The sequence below is a fragment of the Mustela erminea genome, chromosome 19 (genome assembly GCF_009829155.1).
Source record: "Mustela erminea isolate mMusErm1 chromosome 19, mMusErm1.Pri, whole genome shotgun sequence".
Lineage (NCBI taxonomy): Eukaryota > Metazoa > Chordata > Mammalia > Carnivora > Mustelidae > Mustela > Mustela erminea.
The window spans coordinates 4254694-4269433 of NC_045632.1; the positions used below are offsets into that span (position 1 = coordinate 4254694).

Here is a 14740-nt window from a genome sequence, read left to right on the forward strand (position 1 = left end):
CAATGGTTCCCAAACTCAACTGTACCTGGGAAGCTTTAACCATGCCCCAATACATGGGTCGCTGCCCAGACCAATGAAATCAGGGGACTAGAGATGGGACCTCAGCATCATTACTTTTAAAACTTCCCAAATAATTCTAATGTGTAGCCAAAGTTGATAATCATGATCCATAGGGAGAGCTAGCGGTTCATGAAGCTGGCACCTGGTTGGGACAAATCTGCCGTAAGGCAGGTGGTATTTTCTAGATGAGGACAACCAACTCTATCCAATCTCTGTCTTGGGGAGTTGTAAAGGTGAAACAAATCAAGACCAGGGGAATCACAGGGCAAGAGTCCTAGCTCCTAAGAAGGGGTGTGATGAAAGAGGACATTGAAGGGCATCTTGGTTCTTTCCACAGTTTGGCGACCATGACCATTGCTGCTATAAACATTGGGGTACAGATGGCCCTTCTTTTCACTACATCTGTATCTTTGGGGTAAATACCCAGTAGTGCAATTGCAGGGTCATAGGGAAGCTCTATTTTTAATTTCTTGAGGAATCTCCACACTGTGTTGCATTCCCACCAACACTGCAACTTGCATTCCCACCAACAGTGTAAGAGGGCTCCCCTTTCTCCACATCCTCTCCAATACATGTTGTTTCCTGTCTTGATAATTTTGGCCATTCTAACTGGTGTGAGGTGGTATCTCAACGTGGTTTTAATTTGAATCTCCCTGATGGCTAGTGATGATGAACATTTTTTCATGTGTCTGATAGCCATTTGTATGTCTTCATTGGAGAAGTGTCTGTTCATATCTTCTGCCCATTTTTTTTATATGATTGTCTGTTTTGTGTGTGTTGAGTTTCAGGAGTTCTTTATAGATCCTGGATATCAACCTTTTGTCTGTACTGTCATTTGCAAATATCTTCTCCCATTCTGTGGGTTGTCTCTTTGTTTTGTTGACTGTTTCCTTTGCTGTGCAGAAGGTTTTGATCCTGATGAAGTCCCAAAAGTTCAACTTCGCTTTTGTTTCCTTTGCCTTTGGAGACATATCTTGAAAGAAGTTGCTGTGGCTGATATCGAAGAGTGAAAAGAAGGGCCATCTGTACCCCAATGTTTATAGCAGCTATGGCCACGGTCACCAAACTGTGGAAGAACCAAGATGCCCTTCAACGGACGAATGGATAAGGAAGATGTGGTCCATATACACTATGGAGTATTATGCCTCCATCAGAAAGGATGAATACCCAACTTTTGTAGCAACATGGACAGGACTGGAAGAGATTATGCTGAGTGAAATCAGTCAAGCAGAGAGAGTCAATTATCATATGGTTTCACTTATTTGTGAAGCACAACAAATAGTATGGAGGACAAGGGAAGATGGAGAGGAGAAGGGGGTTGAGGGAAATTGGAAGGGGAGGTGAACCATGAGAGACTATGGACTCTGAAAAACAATCTGAGGGGTTTGAAGGGGCGGGGGGTGGGAGGTTGGGGGAACCAGGTGGTGGGTATTGGAGAGGGCACGGATTACATGGAGCACTGGGTGTGGTGCAAAAACAATGAATACTGTTATGTTGAAAAAATAAAAATTAAAAAAATAGAGGACAGAAGCACTGATTTCTGGGGGTACAGTAGTTATTGCATGATCAATGCCATGGGATCATGAAATGTCATCTATTTTCACTGATGTTTTCTTAGATTCTCTTGATTTCTTGCTCTATACGTATAATCCTTGATCCATGAATTCCTCATAAATTCCTTGATGTATCTGTTCATTTCAGCATGAAGGGGATTCACAGAGAAACTATACATAGACTAAGGCTAATAAAAATGCATATTCAGAGAAATGGAGTAAAAAGAAAGAATTTGTAGCTCTTTTCTCAAAAGGGTTTGGGCAAGTCATGGGAGAGAACCTTGACCTGCCCTCTTAAGTCTTGTGGTTTGTCTGAGGCTACAAAATCAGCCATGGTTTATGTCAGCCCCATGGAAAACACTGAGAGGAAATACACTGCTTTCTGTTCTCTCTCTCTCTCTCTTTTTTAAAGACTTTATTTATTTGACAGGCAGAGATCGCAAGTTGGCAGTGAGGCAGGCAGAGGGGGGTGGGGGGAAGCAGACTCCCTGCTGAGTAGAGAGCCCGATGTGGGGCTCGATCCCAAGACCCTGGAATCATGACCTGAGCCAAAGGCAGAGGCTTTAACCCACTGAGCCACCCAGGTGCCCTGCCTTCTGCTCTCTTACAGTGCTTTTGCACCCTTGGTTCCAGTGGGTGGCTGAGGCTGGGATTTAGGAGGTAGGAGGGAGCCACTGGTGAGCGGGAGCCAGCCCATCCCATGTCATGGGATCTGACTGTTACATTTACCAGGAACTCTGTGAGTAGATTGTTAAACATGGTTATTAAAAATTATATAAAATTTTCATTTAAATAGACCTATATTACAAGCAAAGGTAATAAATGCTGAAAACTTAGGACTTTCTAACTATTTTACTATCTCTTACTATACTCTGTGCTCTTTTGTTTTTAAGTCTAGTTATTCATTTTTTTGTAATCTCCACACCCAAGTCGGGCTTGAACTCAGGGTCCCAAGATCACAAGTTGCGTGCTCCACTGACTGAGTCAGCAAGACATTACCATACTCTGCTCTCTTGAAGTTATTTCCATCTATTTCACTCAGTGGTGCAAATACTCTGTAATGTTGGGCTACTGCACAACTATTTCCAATGTCCTGTTCAGGGACAGCATGTTGGTAGTTAGAAATCCACCATGATGTAAGTAGTCACCCACAGCAATTGGCAAATGCTACGAATAAAGGCTCCCCCCTCCCCCTGAACATTTTCCAGCACACCACTTCATGACCCCCTCCCCCGCCCCGTCCTTCCTCCTCATCAGCAGTTTCCCAGGCACTGAGCTGGTTCCTTGACTTCATTCTCAGCTCAGCCAACAACACAGTGATCTTTGCAATAGTTGCTGCCTTTCTGTGTGCAGCTTCTCAAGACGCCCTCCTGAAGGAAGAGGGGGTTGTCCTCCTTCAGAAATTTCTGGGTTTGTTGGTAAGACTGGATAAGCTCTTTCATTCTTCCCCTGATTCCTGTATCAATGGCCCAAATCCCCTGATTCTCTGTGCCCCTGTGATATCGAGGAAGGGAATCCAATACCACCATCATTCCCTTTACTTCGAAATCATTCCCCTTACTTGGAAACAGCTCCCTCCCAAGACAGAGACTCAGTAACAGCCCCGCGTGGTGTTGGCTCTCCTGCTATCACTTCTTCAGAATCTGAGGAAAGAGAAAGCCGGACGTCCTTGTCCCATGTCTCAAAACCAGTGTATGTTGATTCATCATAACATTCACTGGAAAACAGAAGGAACTTACGTTATGAATACAGCATGGCAGTCTGGTGACAGGACAATCTCTGCAGCATGACTTTATGTCATTAAAAGCCCTAGACCCCATGTTTTATCTTTAGGAAAACCTTCTCTCAAGCCCCCATGACTCCATCTCACCCTCTTTATAACTGATTCAGCTGTGTCTCTGTGTCCCGCTCCACATCGCTCTCTCCATCCCGGGGAAGCAGAACCCAGTCAATTCTCAAATTCTAGTACTTGTAAGGTTTTGTTTCATGATAGGCCACTTATCTAAGTGACCTTGTTGAGAATTGTAAGGAGAAGATTTCTAGTTTATATTCTGCCTTCATCCATCACTGTGTCCAAGAGAATGGGACTCTATTGTGATTAAAATTCCAGGACATCAGTGAGATTATGTATGTGTTGTAAGGACCCACGTAGTACTAATGCTCCTCTTCTACCTCCAGTCTCCATGTGGTGAGAGACACATGAGGATGCTAACAGGGAAGGAAACGATGGATATCAGGCTTGTTTTCTTCTTCCACTGGGGATCCTCATCCAGATATGGAACTGGAAAGCCCTAAGCTAGGTGATTTCTTCTTCATGCTTGAGAGCTGTTCTCTGGTCTCCTTTGGCTGCTGAGATCAAGACTGGGGTTAGGAGCCAGAGAGTGCCCTTTGGGCCAGCACCTGCACTGGCTAACATGATAGCCAGTAGTCACATGTGCCAATTTAAACTTAAATTTTGGGACACCTGGGGGATTCAGTTGGCTAAGCATCTACATTTGGCTCTGGTCATGATCTCAGTGCCTGGGATTGAGGCCCCCATCCGCCTCCTTGCTCAGTGCGAAGCCTGCTTCTCCCTCTGCCTGCCACATCCCCTGTTTGTGTGTGCGTTTCTCTCACAAATAAATAAAATATTTTTTAAAAACTAACTTAAATTTTAATTAAAATTGAAAATCAGATAGTCACTCGTTCAAGCGCCCAAACACCACAAATGACCAAATACTGTTTGTGGTACCACAAGTACCCAAACACCACAAATAGTTATGAAATATGCCTCTCATGGCAGGAATTCTATTGATGGCCTTGACCTTAATCATCTGCTCCAGCCAGCTGACTAGAGACTGGCACTGCAGTATCTGGCATTGGTTCAACCAAATAAAGGGGATCTTTGAGAAGGGGTGGATGGATGAAGTGACTGAGGAATTCTTGTGTTCAGCAGCAGCGTTTTCCAGCCTCTCAAATATCACCTTGAGACAGAGCCTGTATCTGAGTGAATAGTACTGGATCATGTACATTTCCTGATTTTGACAATGACTATTGTGATAAAAGATATTATCATTTGGGAAGCTGAGTGTACTTTTTGTTCCTATTATACTGTTCTTACTGTTTTTTACTGTTTTTGCTATTTCCCATGAGTCTTAAACTATCTCAAAAAAAAAGTTATAATGATGAAAAGGAAGAAATACACTGATTTTTCCACAAATAATCTAAATGTCTTTGCTTTTCATGAATCTCTATGAGACAGAGGGACAAGATCCGAAGTTTTTCACTTTTCCCCACTGAATATGGTGTCCCTTACCTATAACCTGAATGAAAATATTGGGCCCGAGAACGGTGCCTGAACATCCTCACATTTCCTGACATGTCCTTAGGCACTGGGGACGGCTCCTCTGTGCTTCCAAAGCAGCAGCACCTGCACAGCCTGGGAAGACACAAGGGAGTTTTAATTTGGTTGTGCGCAAGGAACTTGGTGATGGGACGGTCTCTTTGCTGTGGTGGAAAGGAAGTAGCTCAAATTGGATGTTCCATCTTCAGAGAGGCATTCTCTGATGTTCGCCCCGGGATCCACTTACATCACACTGTTAACCCTTCCTCTGTCCTGGCACAGCAGACAGTGATGGCATCTCGGGGGGCATGCCTCACCGGACTCTCAGCCCTTTAAGTCCATCACATCTATATGTAATACCTGCGAAGACTGGCTACAGACCCGTACATAACTTGTATAACGATACCACATACTAGTAATGTAGGTGGTGTGAGAAGTCCCTGACTCTCATGCCATCCTTCACTGGTCCTAAACAGGAAGGAACTTTTACAAAATTGCACAACACTGGATGAATATTAACAGCTCTATATTTAGTGTGAGTTGGTCGTGACTACAGAGACCAAAGAGACAAGAATCCACAGGCTGGGGGGCCTGGGTGGCTCAGTGGGTTAAAGCCTCTGCCTTTGACTCAGGTCATGATCTCAGGGTCCAGGAATAGAGCCCCTGCTCTATCTAGAGCCTGCTTCCCCCTCTCTCTCTGCCTGCCTCTCTGCCTATTTGTGATCTCTCTCTGTCAAATAAATAAATAAAATCTTAAAAAAAATCCACAGGCTGGCAAAGCCATTTCTTAGAACTTACACTCGGGACAAAATTGTGGCTTCACTCTCTGGATTAAGTATCCGTTTTCCAACTTTTAAATAAGGATATAACCCAAATCCTCGTGATGAGTAATCATAGAAGGGTAATATTACTTAGTACCCAAGCTAGAAAACATTGTGTTCCCAGAGAAAGTAACTCACTCCAGTGATCCTCCTTATTCCCTGGCCTGTGGGAATAGTAGCTGAATCTTTGGTCCGATTCATTTACTGCAAGTTCTAAGACAATGCAAAAATGTGCATGAATTGGTCACAGATGAGACATGAGACTCTGAAAGCATGTTGTTGGGGAGGAGCAGAAGGACTCATGGATGGAGCTTAGTGGGCTTGCCTGGTCGCCATGGGGTGGTCAAAAGCATGGCCATGGTGTCAGGGAAAGAGCTGAAGGAATATCCATAAACTTGCTTGTGCTCAGATATGAAGTTGTGTGGTCAGAGTCAAGGTCATATTACCCCATGATGGAGAGAAGAAGTCTAAGTAATACATCTGGGTGCCCAGGCAGGTTTTTCCCTTCTGGTTTGATGAGATGCATGAATAAGTAAAAAACAAGTAAGTGAAAACGTAAGCAGAGGGATGCCTGGGTGGCTCAGTAGGTTAAGCATCTACCTTTGGCACAGATCATGATCCCACGGTCCTGGAATTGAGCCCCACATCAGGCTCCCTGCTTGATGGGGAGTCTGCGTCTCCGTCTCCCTCTACCCGTCTGCCTGTCTTGTACTCTCTCTCTCTGTCATAAATAAAATCTTATTAAAAAATACAAGCAGAGCCTTTTCTTAAAAAAAAAAAAAAGGCCACAGTACTCCGTATTTCATGGAACAACAATGAGATACGGAGGAATCAAAGCCATCAAGAGCCCTCAAAGGATAGATACATACCTTCTCCATATCAGACAGCATCTCCAGGATCTGTCAGAGGACATCTGGATCTCTTCCTTAAATGTATCTTTTCCTGTTGATCAGCCGGTGGGTCTCTCTCTGCTATGTCTCTATTAATCCTAAGAAAATAAAAGACTATTGTATTCAGATAAGTTGGAAGAACTTGCAGATAAATATTAGCTGTTCTATCTCCACACCATAGCCCAAATTGCCTATTGTCCATTTAATAGAAATACATCAGTTGATTTGTTTCCATAATGCTAGGCGCTTGCAAGAGAGACCCACAGAAGATTATGAACTTTAAAAAGTTATTTTATTTTATTTTCTATGTAACCTTCTATGTGCACATACAAGAGATACAGAAATAACTCCCAGATCAGAGACGTGGTATCACCGAGAGGGCGGCAGAAGAGACCCAGCCTCCGTCCCCCTGGTGAAAATCAACAAATACCCAGGTATCCACAAACAAAAGCATCTCTGGAAGACATCTGGAATCCATAGAAGAATTTTGCAACAACACAGTGGGACCAAAAAACTGGAGAAAAAAAACACAAAAAAGAAGAACAGTTTCATTTTGCACACACCACCTTGCAACTTCTAACTTCTCTATGGAGATGACCTTGTTCCTTAAACCTCATGAACCAACCTCTGCTAGCTTCAGACTTGTCCTCTGCAGCCCCCACACCTCTCTCAGCCATCAGAGAATGGAGGAGAGTCAGGGCCTTGCTCTGGATGAGGCTTTGGCTCAAGGGAATGTTGGGGCTGCTTTGATCTTCCATCCAGACCATTAAACTTTCTCCACATCAGCCATAAGGGTGTTTCCCTTTCTTATTGTCCATGTGTTCCCCAGATTAGCACTTTTCATTTGCTTCAAGAACTTTCCCTGGCATTCACAACTTCGCCAACTGGCGCCAAGAGGCCCATCTTTTGGCCTGTCTCCACTCTCAACATTCTTTTCTCAGTAAGTATCATCATCTCCGGCTTTTGATTTAAAGTGAGAGACGTGTAACTCTAACTTCCTTTTTTTTTTTTTAAACACTTTATAGGTTATTCAGATATCCTTAATTTTGAACCTAACATCCCATTCCTGTCCCCAGATCCCATCCAGGAGACCGCATTACACGTGGTCATCCTGTCTTCTTGGGCTCCTCTTGACTGTGACAGTATTGTTTTTTCATTGTTTCAAGATTCATTGATATGCACCACACCCAGTGCTCCAAGCAATACGTGCCCCCCTTCATACCCACCACCAGGCTCACCCACCCTCCCACCCTCCTCCCCTCTAAAACCCTCAGTTGGGGGGCGCCTGGGTGGCTCAGTGGGTTAAAGCCTCTGCCTTCGGCTCAGGTCATGATCCCAGGGTCCTGGAATCGAGCCCCTGCATCTGGCTCTCTGCTCAGCAGGGAGCCTGCTTCCTCCCCTCTCTCTCTGCCTGCCTCTCTGCCTACTTGTAATCTCTGTCTGTCAAATAAAATAAATAAAATCTTTAAAAATAAATAAATTAATTAATTAAAAAATAAAAATAAAACCCTCAGTTGGTTTCTCAGACTCCCTTTCACTTGAACACTGAGAGGCCGTTGTCGGGATATTAATGAGCCCAATTTCAATATTGTTGTGTCTCGGGGGCTAGGGAGGCTCAAGGGGAGGGAGAGAGATGGGGAGAGGCAGGACAGTGGAGCAGTCAGAACACACACAACATGCGTTAAGTCCATGGTCATCTAAGGGCAAGGTTCATTACAATAGTAATGTAGGATTGCAGGGATGTTGTCTCCCGGAGTTGAAGAATAAATCTTGCAGATATAAAAGGGTGAACGGAGTGAAAGTTTTTTAAGTGAAGGTGAGACCAGAAAGGACAGGAAAAGCTCTCTAGAGTGAGGGGGTCCCAAATGGGTTTCCACTGAGGAACAACATAGTGGGACCACTTGACCACTGTCAAGACTGGTCTTTTATTGAAAACTTGACAAGGCAGCTCATGACCTTGAGATACTTGTGTTCGTTTGGTTTGATCAAGGACTATTGGCAACACCTTTAATGACTTCCTTTTTTTTTTTGAGGTTGAGTCATTTTTCGTGATCACACTGTAGCAACCAAAGAATATTACTTCCCTAACACCCCGGGGGCCAGGTGTTCTGGTCTATTCTGTTCTCTCTTGTTCACTCTGTCTTAGCACCTCTGCCTGCCAAGAATAGTTTCAGAGCCCAGCCAGGGATCGCCTACCTTCCCTGTCTATACCTTAACCCTTTCCTTTTCACTCATTCCTTTGGAATAGAATAGAATAGAATAGAATCCTTAACTGCCCTTAGGGGATAGGATGATGAGGGCTCTGGCTGCTTCCTGCCAAAATGGGGCAGTGGGCTGTATGCAGTTGGAATCTATCCAGGGTTTGGTCTAGGGGCCCACAGAATGGCTCTGGGGTTCTGGGAGTCATAACAGACAGCAGATGATCCACATATCACACATGCAAAAGAATAAGCATAAAAGAAATGTCAAGCTCAAGAGATCACATCTCCTAGGTAGGAGCCTCAGTTACCAATTCCATTGAACAGAACAGTGATATCTTGATGTTATTTAACTGATCACAAATGTCCCCTATTAAGAGTTATGTCCCCTGCAAGAGTTAAGCGCCATGCTGAAGCAACACATGCAAAGAAACGCCTCACATCCTAAATGGTGGAGTAATAGGAGATAATCAACAGTGGTCTGGCTTTCGAGAAGTCCCTCTCTGACCTCACGTAACTTTCAGTTAAGTGCATTTAGCACCTGGGAAGAATCATTTCGAGTCCTTCTGGGTAAACATGCCGTTTTGTTTATTTTATGTGGTAGTCCTACCAGAAGTCCTGGAGACCCACCAAAGAGGCAGCCAAAGCTATCGTGTCCATTACTCTGAAGTTTACATCAAGTTGCCTAGCTTAGGCACACACTACTTTTATTAAGATTTTATTTATTTATTTGACAGAGATCACAAGTAGGCAGAGCAGCAGGCAGAGAGGCGGAAGCAGGCTCCCCACTGAGCAGAGAGCCCTATGCGGGGCTCGATCCTAGGACCTGAGATCATGACGCGAGCTGAAGGCAGAGGCTCAACCCACGGAGCCACCCAGGCTCCCCACACGCAACTTTTAAAGACAATCAGAACTAGAATGAACATCCGCAAAGGTGGATTATTGAAATATAACTTCTCTCTATAATAACCCTCATTTGTAGAGATCGCCTAATCAAGAATAATTTGTTTGCGAAACAAGTCCAATTATAACAAAGGTTTTTTTTTTTTTTAAGATTTTATTTATTTATTTGACAGAGAGAGAGAGAAACAGAGAGAGAAGGAACACAAGCAGATGGAGTGGGAGAGGGAAAAGCTCCTTCTCACCGAGGAGCCCAGTGCAGGGCTCAATCCCAGGACCCTGGGATCATGACCTGGGCTGAAGGCAAACGCTTAATGACTGAGCCACCCAAGAGCCCAGGAGACCAGAATCTTATTGAACTTTCGCAAATGACTATAATTACCATGGAAGAAAGAATATTGAGAGACCTTTTGAATTTCAGAGGGTTCTGATAGAAAAGTAAACTCTTTCAATTTGTTTACAAACGTATATTTTATTACATTTCTGGAGTCATAGTTTTCTTAAGAGAAAGTATTTTTAATCTACAAGACCAAACATTAGAGAACCGGCAATGTTTTAAACAAGAGTCACAAAACTATAATCCTTTTCTTAGTTCATTTAGTCCCATGTTACTAATCCTTGTTCAGGTTACTTTTTTTTAAAGATTTTGTTTATGTATTTGGGATAGAGAGAGCAATGATGGGGGAGGGGCAGAGAGGGAGGAAGAGGCAGGCTCCCAGCTGAGCAAGGAGCCCATGAAGGACTCCATCCTATAAGCCTGGGATCATGACCTGAGCCAGAGGCAGACAATTAACCAACTGAGCCACCCAGGCACTCTGGACATAAAACATTTTAGTAATTACAGTGTTAAGTGATGACATAATTACCAAAACCTATTACAACTTTAGGAATTGTATATCATCTCCAGAATAGCTAGATTTATCCAGACAACATAACCCGAGGCTTATTACTTGTTTGCTGGTGTTTTCCAGGTAACTTCGGATACCAAATAAACAAGCCTAATTGGTCAAAAAGACTTTGTTTATGATTTAAACCTTGGGGAAGTTTGTTAAAAAAAAAAAACAAAAACTCAGCTATAAAGCACATACCTGAGTAGAATTACAGATCATTATAAAGCCCAAAACTTAATTACATATTTGACCAAAATGACCTAAGTTTCCAAAGGCAAATATGTAGGGTCATATAGCTGTGAGCAAAGTTAGCTCCTTTAATACTGAGAAGTTTTAAGTAATCAAAGACCGGAAAAGACAAAATAGAGAAACTGGTTTTCCTGGGCAGATAAAGAAAAAAACAAATTCATTTCCATTTTCAAGAGTAGACCAACAATTTACGAAAACTTAGTCTTCTGAACTGAGAGAAAGCAGAATTTCAATCTTCTACTAGTGTACCTTTAAAATCCATTCATTTTAGGATGCCTGGTGGCTCAGTCGGTTAAGGGACCACCTTTGGCTCAGGTCGTGATGCTGAGGTCCTGGGATTGAGTCCCTCATGGGATTCCCTGCTCAGTGGGTAGTCTGTCTTTTCCTCTGCCTCCTGCTCCCCCTGCTCATGCTCTCTGTCTCTGTCAAACAAATAAACCTTAGAAAATAAACAAACAAACAAAAAACTGCAACAGATATCATGAGCTCATCTGACCTTCAGTAAATCTTGGTAGAATAAAAATTTCACATATAATGCCGATAAGTTTCAAGACATGTTTAATTAAACCAGCACACTTAAATTAGTTTAAACACCAAATTATGTTCATCCTGAGTTCTCTTTTAGAAGCCGATCAGTTTGTTTCTCTTTGTCGATTTTTACCTGAGACACTGGTGGGGAAATCTGAAGTGAACGGTGTCCCGAAGGCCAGCGGCACACAGGATGGTGCAGAAACAGGAAGAGGAGGGGGGAGGAGGCAGAAGGCACAGAGTGCTGCCAGAAGGCAGAAAAAGAAAGTTCCCAGTCCTAAAACCTGTCAGCCCAGACAGATGAGCAGACGCAGAATGGTGTACATTTGTTTTTCCTCCAAAGTGGAATCAGGAGTCTATGTCAGGCAAGAGAAGACAGGGAATTTCCCTGAAAGAAAGGGAGTTTGGGCAGCTGTTGGGGAATAATCCCGAAAGTCCCCATCCTGGGGGAGAAAAACTAGAGACACTTGGTTCCAATTATAGCCATTAACCCGGAAACGAGGGAGAAGTTCCTACATATATTAGGAGGAACAGAGAGAGAGAGAGTCAGCACCCCACCCTGTGTTTCCTCCAGCAACCTAGGTTTATTCTGAGGAGGTCTACTTAGTTAATTACCATCCAGTATGTCAGGAGGGAGTTTATTAGCTGGAGACGTTGGGGCAAACACATTCTGCAAGAGGCCCTTAGGTCCGGGTCCTCTGGTAGAGCTAGGACCCTTTGCCTGTGTTCTCCCAAGGAGACCTAACTGATCGATCGCACTGGGACCATGCAGTGTTACAGTTCTGCTTCTCCCTCTCCCACTGCCCCCCCACTCATGCTCTCTCTCACTCACTCTGTCTCTCAAATGAATAAAATCTTTGAAAAGAAAAGTCATAAATTACCCTTGCCCCTGCTAGAACAATAATGAAAAGAGAGAAGCTCTGGAATGAAGACTCATAGTCATATGAACTCCTCTGCTTGAGCTCAACCTGGGTATACATAGATCTGGCCCTATTTAGGATCCTGAGAGCTTTGAAAACTGAGGAGCTGGGAGACTTCTGTCCAATCCATAGACACATACATATGGTAGATCTTAAGAGAACTGCAAAGTCTTTGAAAACTGTAAGATTAAAAAAAAAAATCCAGGGGCACCTGGCTGGCTCAGTCAGTGGAACATTTGAACCTTCCTTAAAAATGAAATATTTAGAAAAAAATCCACATTCTTCATTGCACATAAACAAGACCCAGTGTCTTGTAACCTCACATTCAAATGTCCAGAGCATAAACCAAATTTATTCAAAATATGAGGATGAGCCAAAAAAGTCTCCGCTTATACAGAAACTAAGAATCAATGGACATCAGATAATGAGATGACACAGATGTTGGCATTACCTAACAAAGACGTTACAGGAAATGCTCTAAAACTGTTCTAACAAGCAACTGCTAACACACTTGCATAATAGAAAGATATGTGCAAAAGAGAATATATGACATAGAAAACGTGAAAATAGAATGTAAGTGAAGAAATGGAAAATAGAGCAACCAAAGTCTAGAACTGAAAAATACAAAAACCAAAAATTAAAATTCAGAGAATGGACTCACTAGAAGAACACAGATAACAAAGAAAATGAACTTGAAAAATAAATCAGTAAGAGGTGGGGCTTCTGGATGTCTCAGTTGGGCATCTGACTCCTGATTCAGCTTAAGACATGACGTCAGGGTTGTGGAATCAAGCCCCACGTCAGGCTCTGCACTCAGCACAGAGTCTTCTTGAGATTCTCTCTCTCCCTCACCTCTACACCTCCTGCACTTGTGCTTGTTCTCTCTCTCTAAATAAATAAATAAATAAATAATTGAATAAATGAAATCTTTAAAAAATTTTAAAATATAAATAAATAAGTGTTATGCAATCAGAACAACAGGGAGAGGAAGTGATAGGAAAACAATTAAATCTGACAGAACTATGGGACAACAAAAATCTAACATTCATACCATCAGAGTCCCAGAGGAGAAGAGAAAGAAATGCAGGATTGAAAAAAAGGTAATTAGAGGCACCTGGGAACTCAGTATGTCTGTCTGTCTATCTATCTAAAGAAATAATATTTGTAAACTTTCAAGTTTTGTGAAAGAACATAAGGCTACAAATTTAAGAAATCTAATGAATTCCAAATAGGGCAAACCCAAAGTAATCCATACCCAGATATATCATAATCCAATTGTTGAAAACTGAAAACAGAGACAAATGATACCTTATGTCCAGGAAACAAGTTGAATGACTAGCTATTTCTCATTAGGAACAATGGAAACCAGATATAAATGGCTGAAAAAAAGAACTGCCACTATAGCCAGCAAAAATGTACTTCAGGAGTGAAAACAATACAAAGACACCTTCAGATGAACAAAAATTAAGTAAACCCATAGTCAGGAGATCTGCTTTAAAAGAATTGTTGGGGTGTCTGTTTTGTTCAGTCAGTAGAGTGTGCAAGTCTTGACTTCAGGGTCATGAGTTTGAGACCCAAGTTAGGTGTAGAAATCACTAAAAAAGGTAAACAAGCTTAAGGGGTGCCTGGGTGGCTCAGTGGGTTAAGCCTCTGCCTTCAGTTCAGGTCATGAACCCCGCATGGGTTCTCTGCTCTGCAGGGAGCCTGCTGCCCCCTCTCTCTCTGCCTGCCTCTCTCTTTACTTGTGATCTCTCTCTCTCTCTCTCTGTCAAATAAATAAATAAAATCTTGAAAAAGAAAAAGATAAATAAGTTTAAAAAAAAAAAAAAGAATCACCAGAGGAAGTTCAATGACATTTGGAATATCAGGATTACAGAACAAAATTACTCAACAAAAATGGTAAATATCTGGGCACATATCATAGATTATACTCTTCATGTGTTCTTAAAACATACGCATCAATTACAAGCAAAACAGGGGTACCTGTGTGGCTTAGTCTGTGAAGTGTCCAACTCTTGATTTAGGGTCAGGTCTTGATCTCAGAATCATGAGACGGAGCCCTGCCTCAGGCTCCATGCTCAGCACAGAGTCTGTCTGAATTCTCTCTCTCTCTCTCCCTCCCTCTGCCTTTCCCCCCTACTCATGCTCTGTTCATCTCTCTCTAAATAAATAAATAAAATCCTTAAAAAAAGAAAGTAAAAAAACATACATAACATTTTTATAATTGGAATCTTATTATACACAGAGGTAATATTGAAAACAACTGGGTCATAAAAGTTACCATGGCCAAAATGGTGCTAAGGTTTCTAGATTCAACTTTAATTCGCACACTATGGATATGAGGACCAACGCATTCAGGAGGTATCTCTTCATTTTTAACACAATCACTAAGAAATGCAAAACCACATA

At 42.5% G+C, this 14740-nt stretch overlaps 1 protein-coding gene across 3 annotated transcripts in view; it reads right to left on the reverse strand.

Moving 5' to 3' along the window:
* LOC116579086 (caspase recruitment domain-containing protein 8-like) overlaps window positions 1-11705 on the reverse strand; it is a 24830-nt gene extending 13125 nt beyond the window's left edge. The window contains exons 1-4 of one of the 3 annotated variants that reach the window (XM_032323971.1): window positions 11545-11705; window positions 6626-6744; window positions 4909-5031; window positions 3175-3330 (exon numbers count right to left, since the gene is read on the reverse strand). In XM_032323971.1, the coding sequence (XP_032179862.1) occupies window positions 3175-3330; window positions 4909-5031; window positions 6626-6669 (323 nt within the window). In that variant the 5' untranslated portion in view covers window positions 6670-6744; window positions 11545-11705. Of the gene's footprint in view, window positions 1-3174; window positions 3331-4908; window positions 5032-6625; window positions 6745-7271; window positions 7562-11132; window positions 11163-11544 lie in introns of those variants that run through there. The other 2 variants (XM_032323973.1, XM_032323972.1) reach the window with 2 other exon arrangements.
* Between the last annotated feature and the right edge of the window lie 3035 nt (window positions 11706-14740).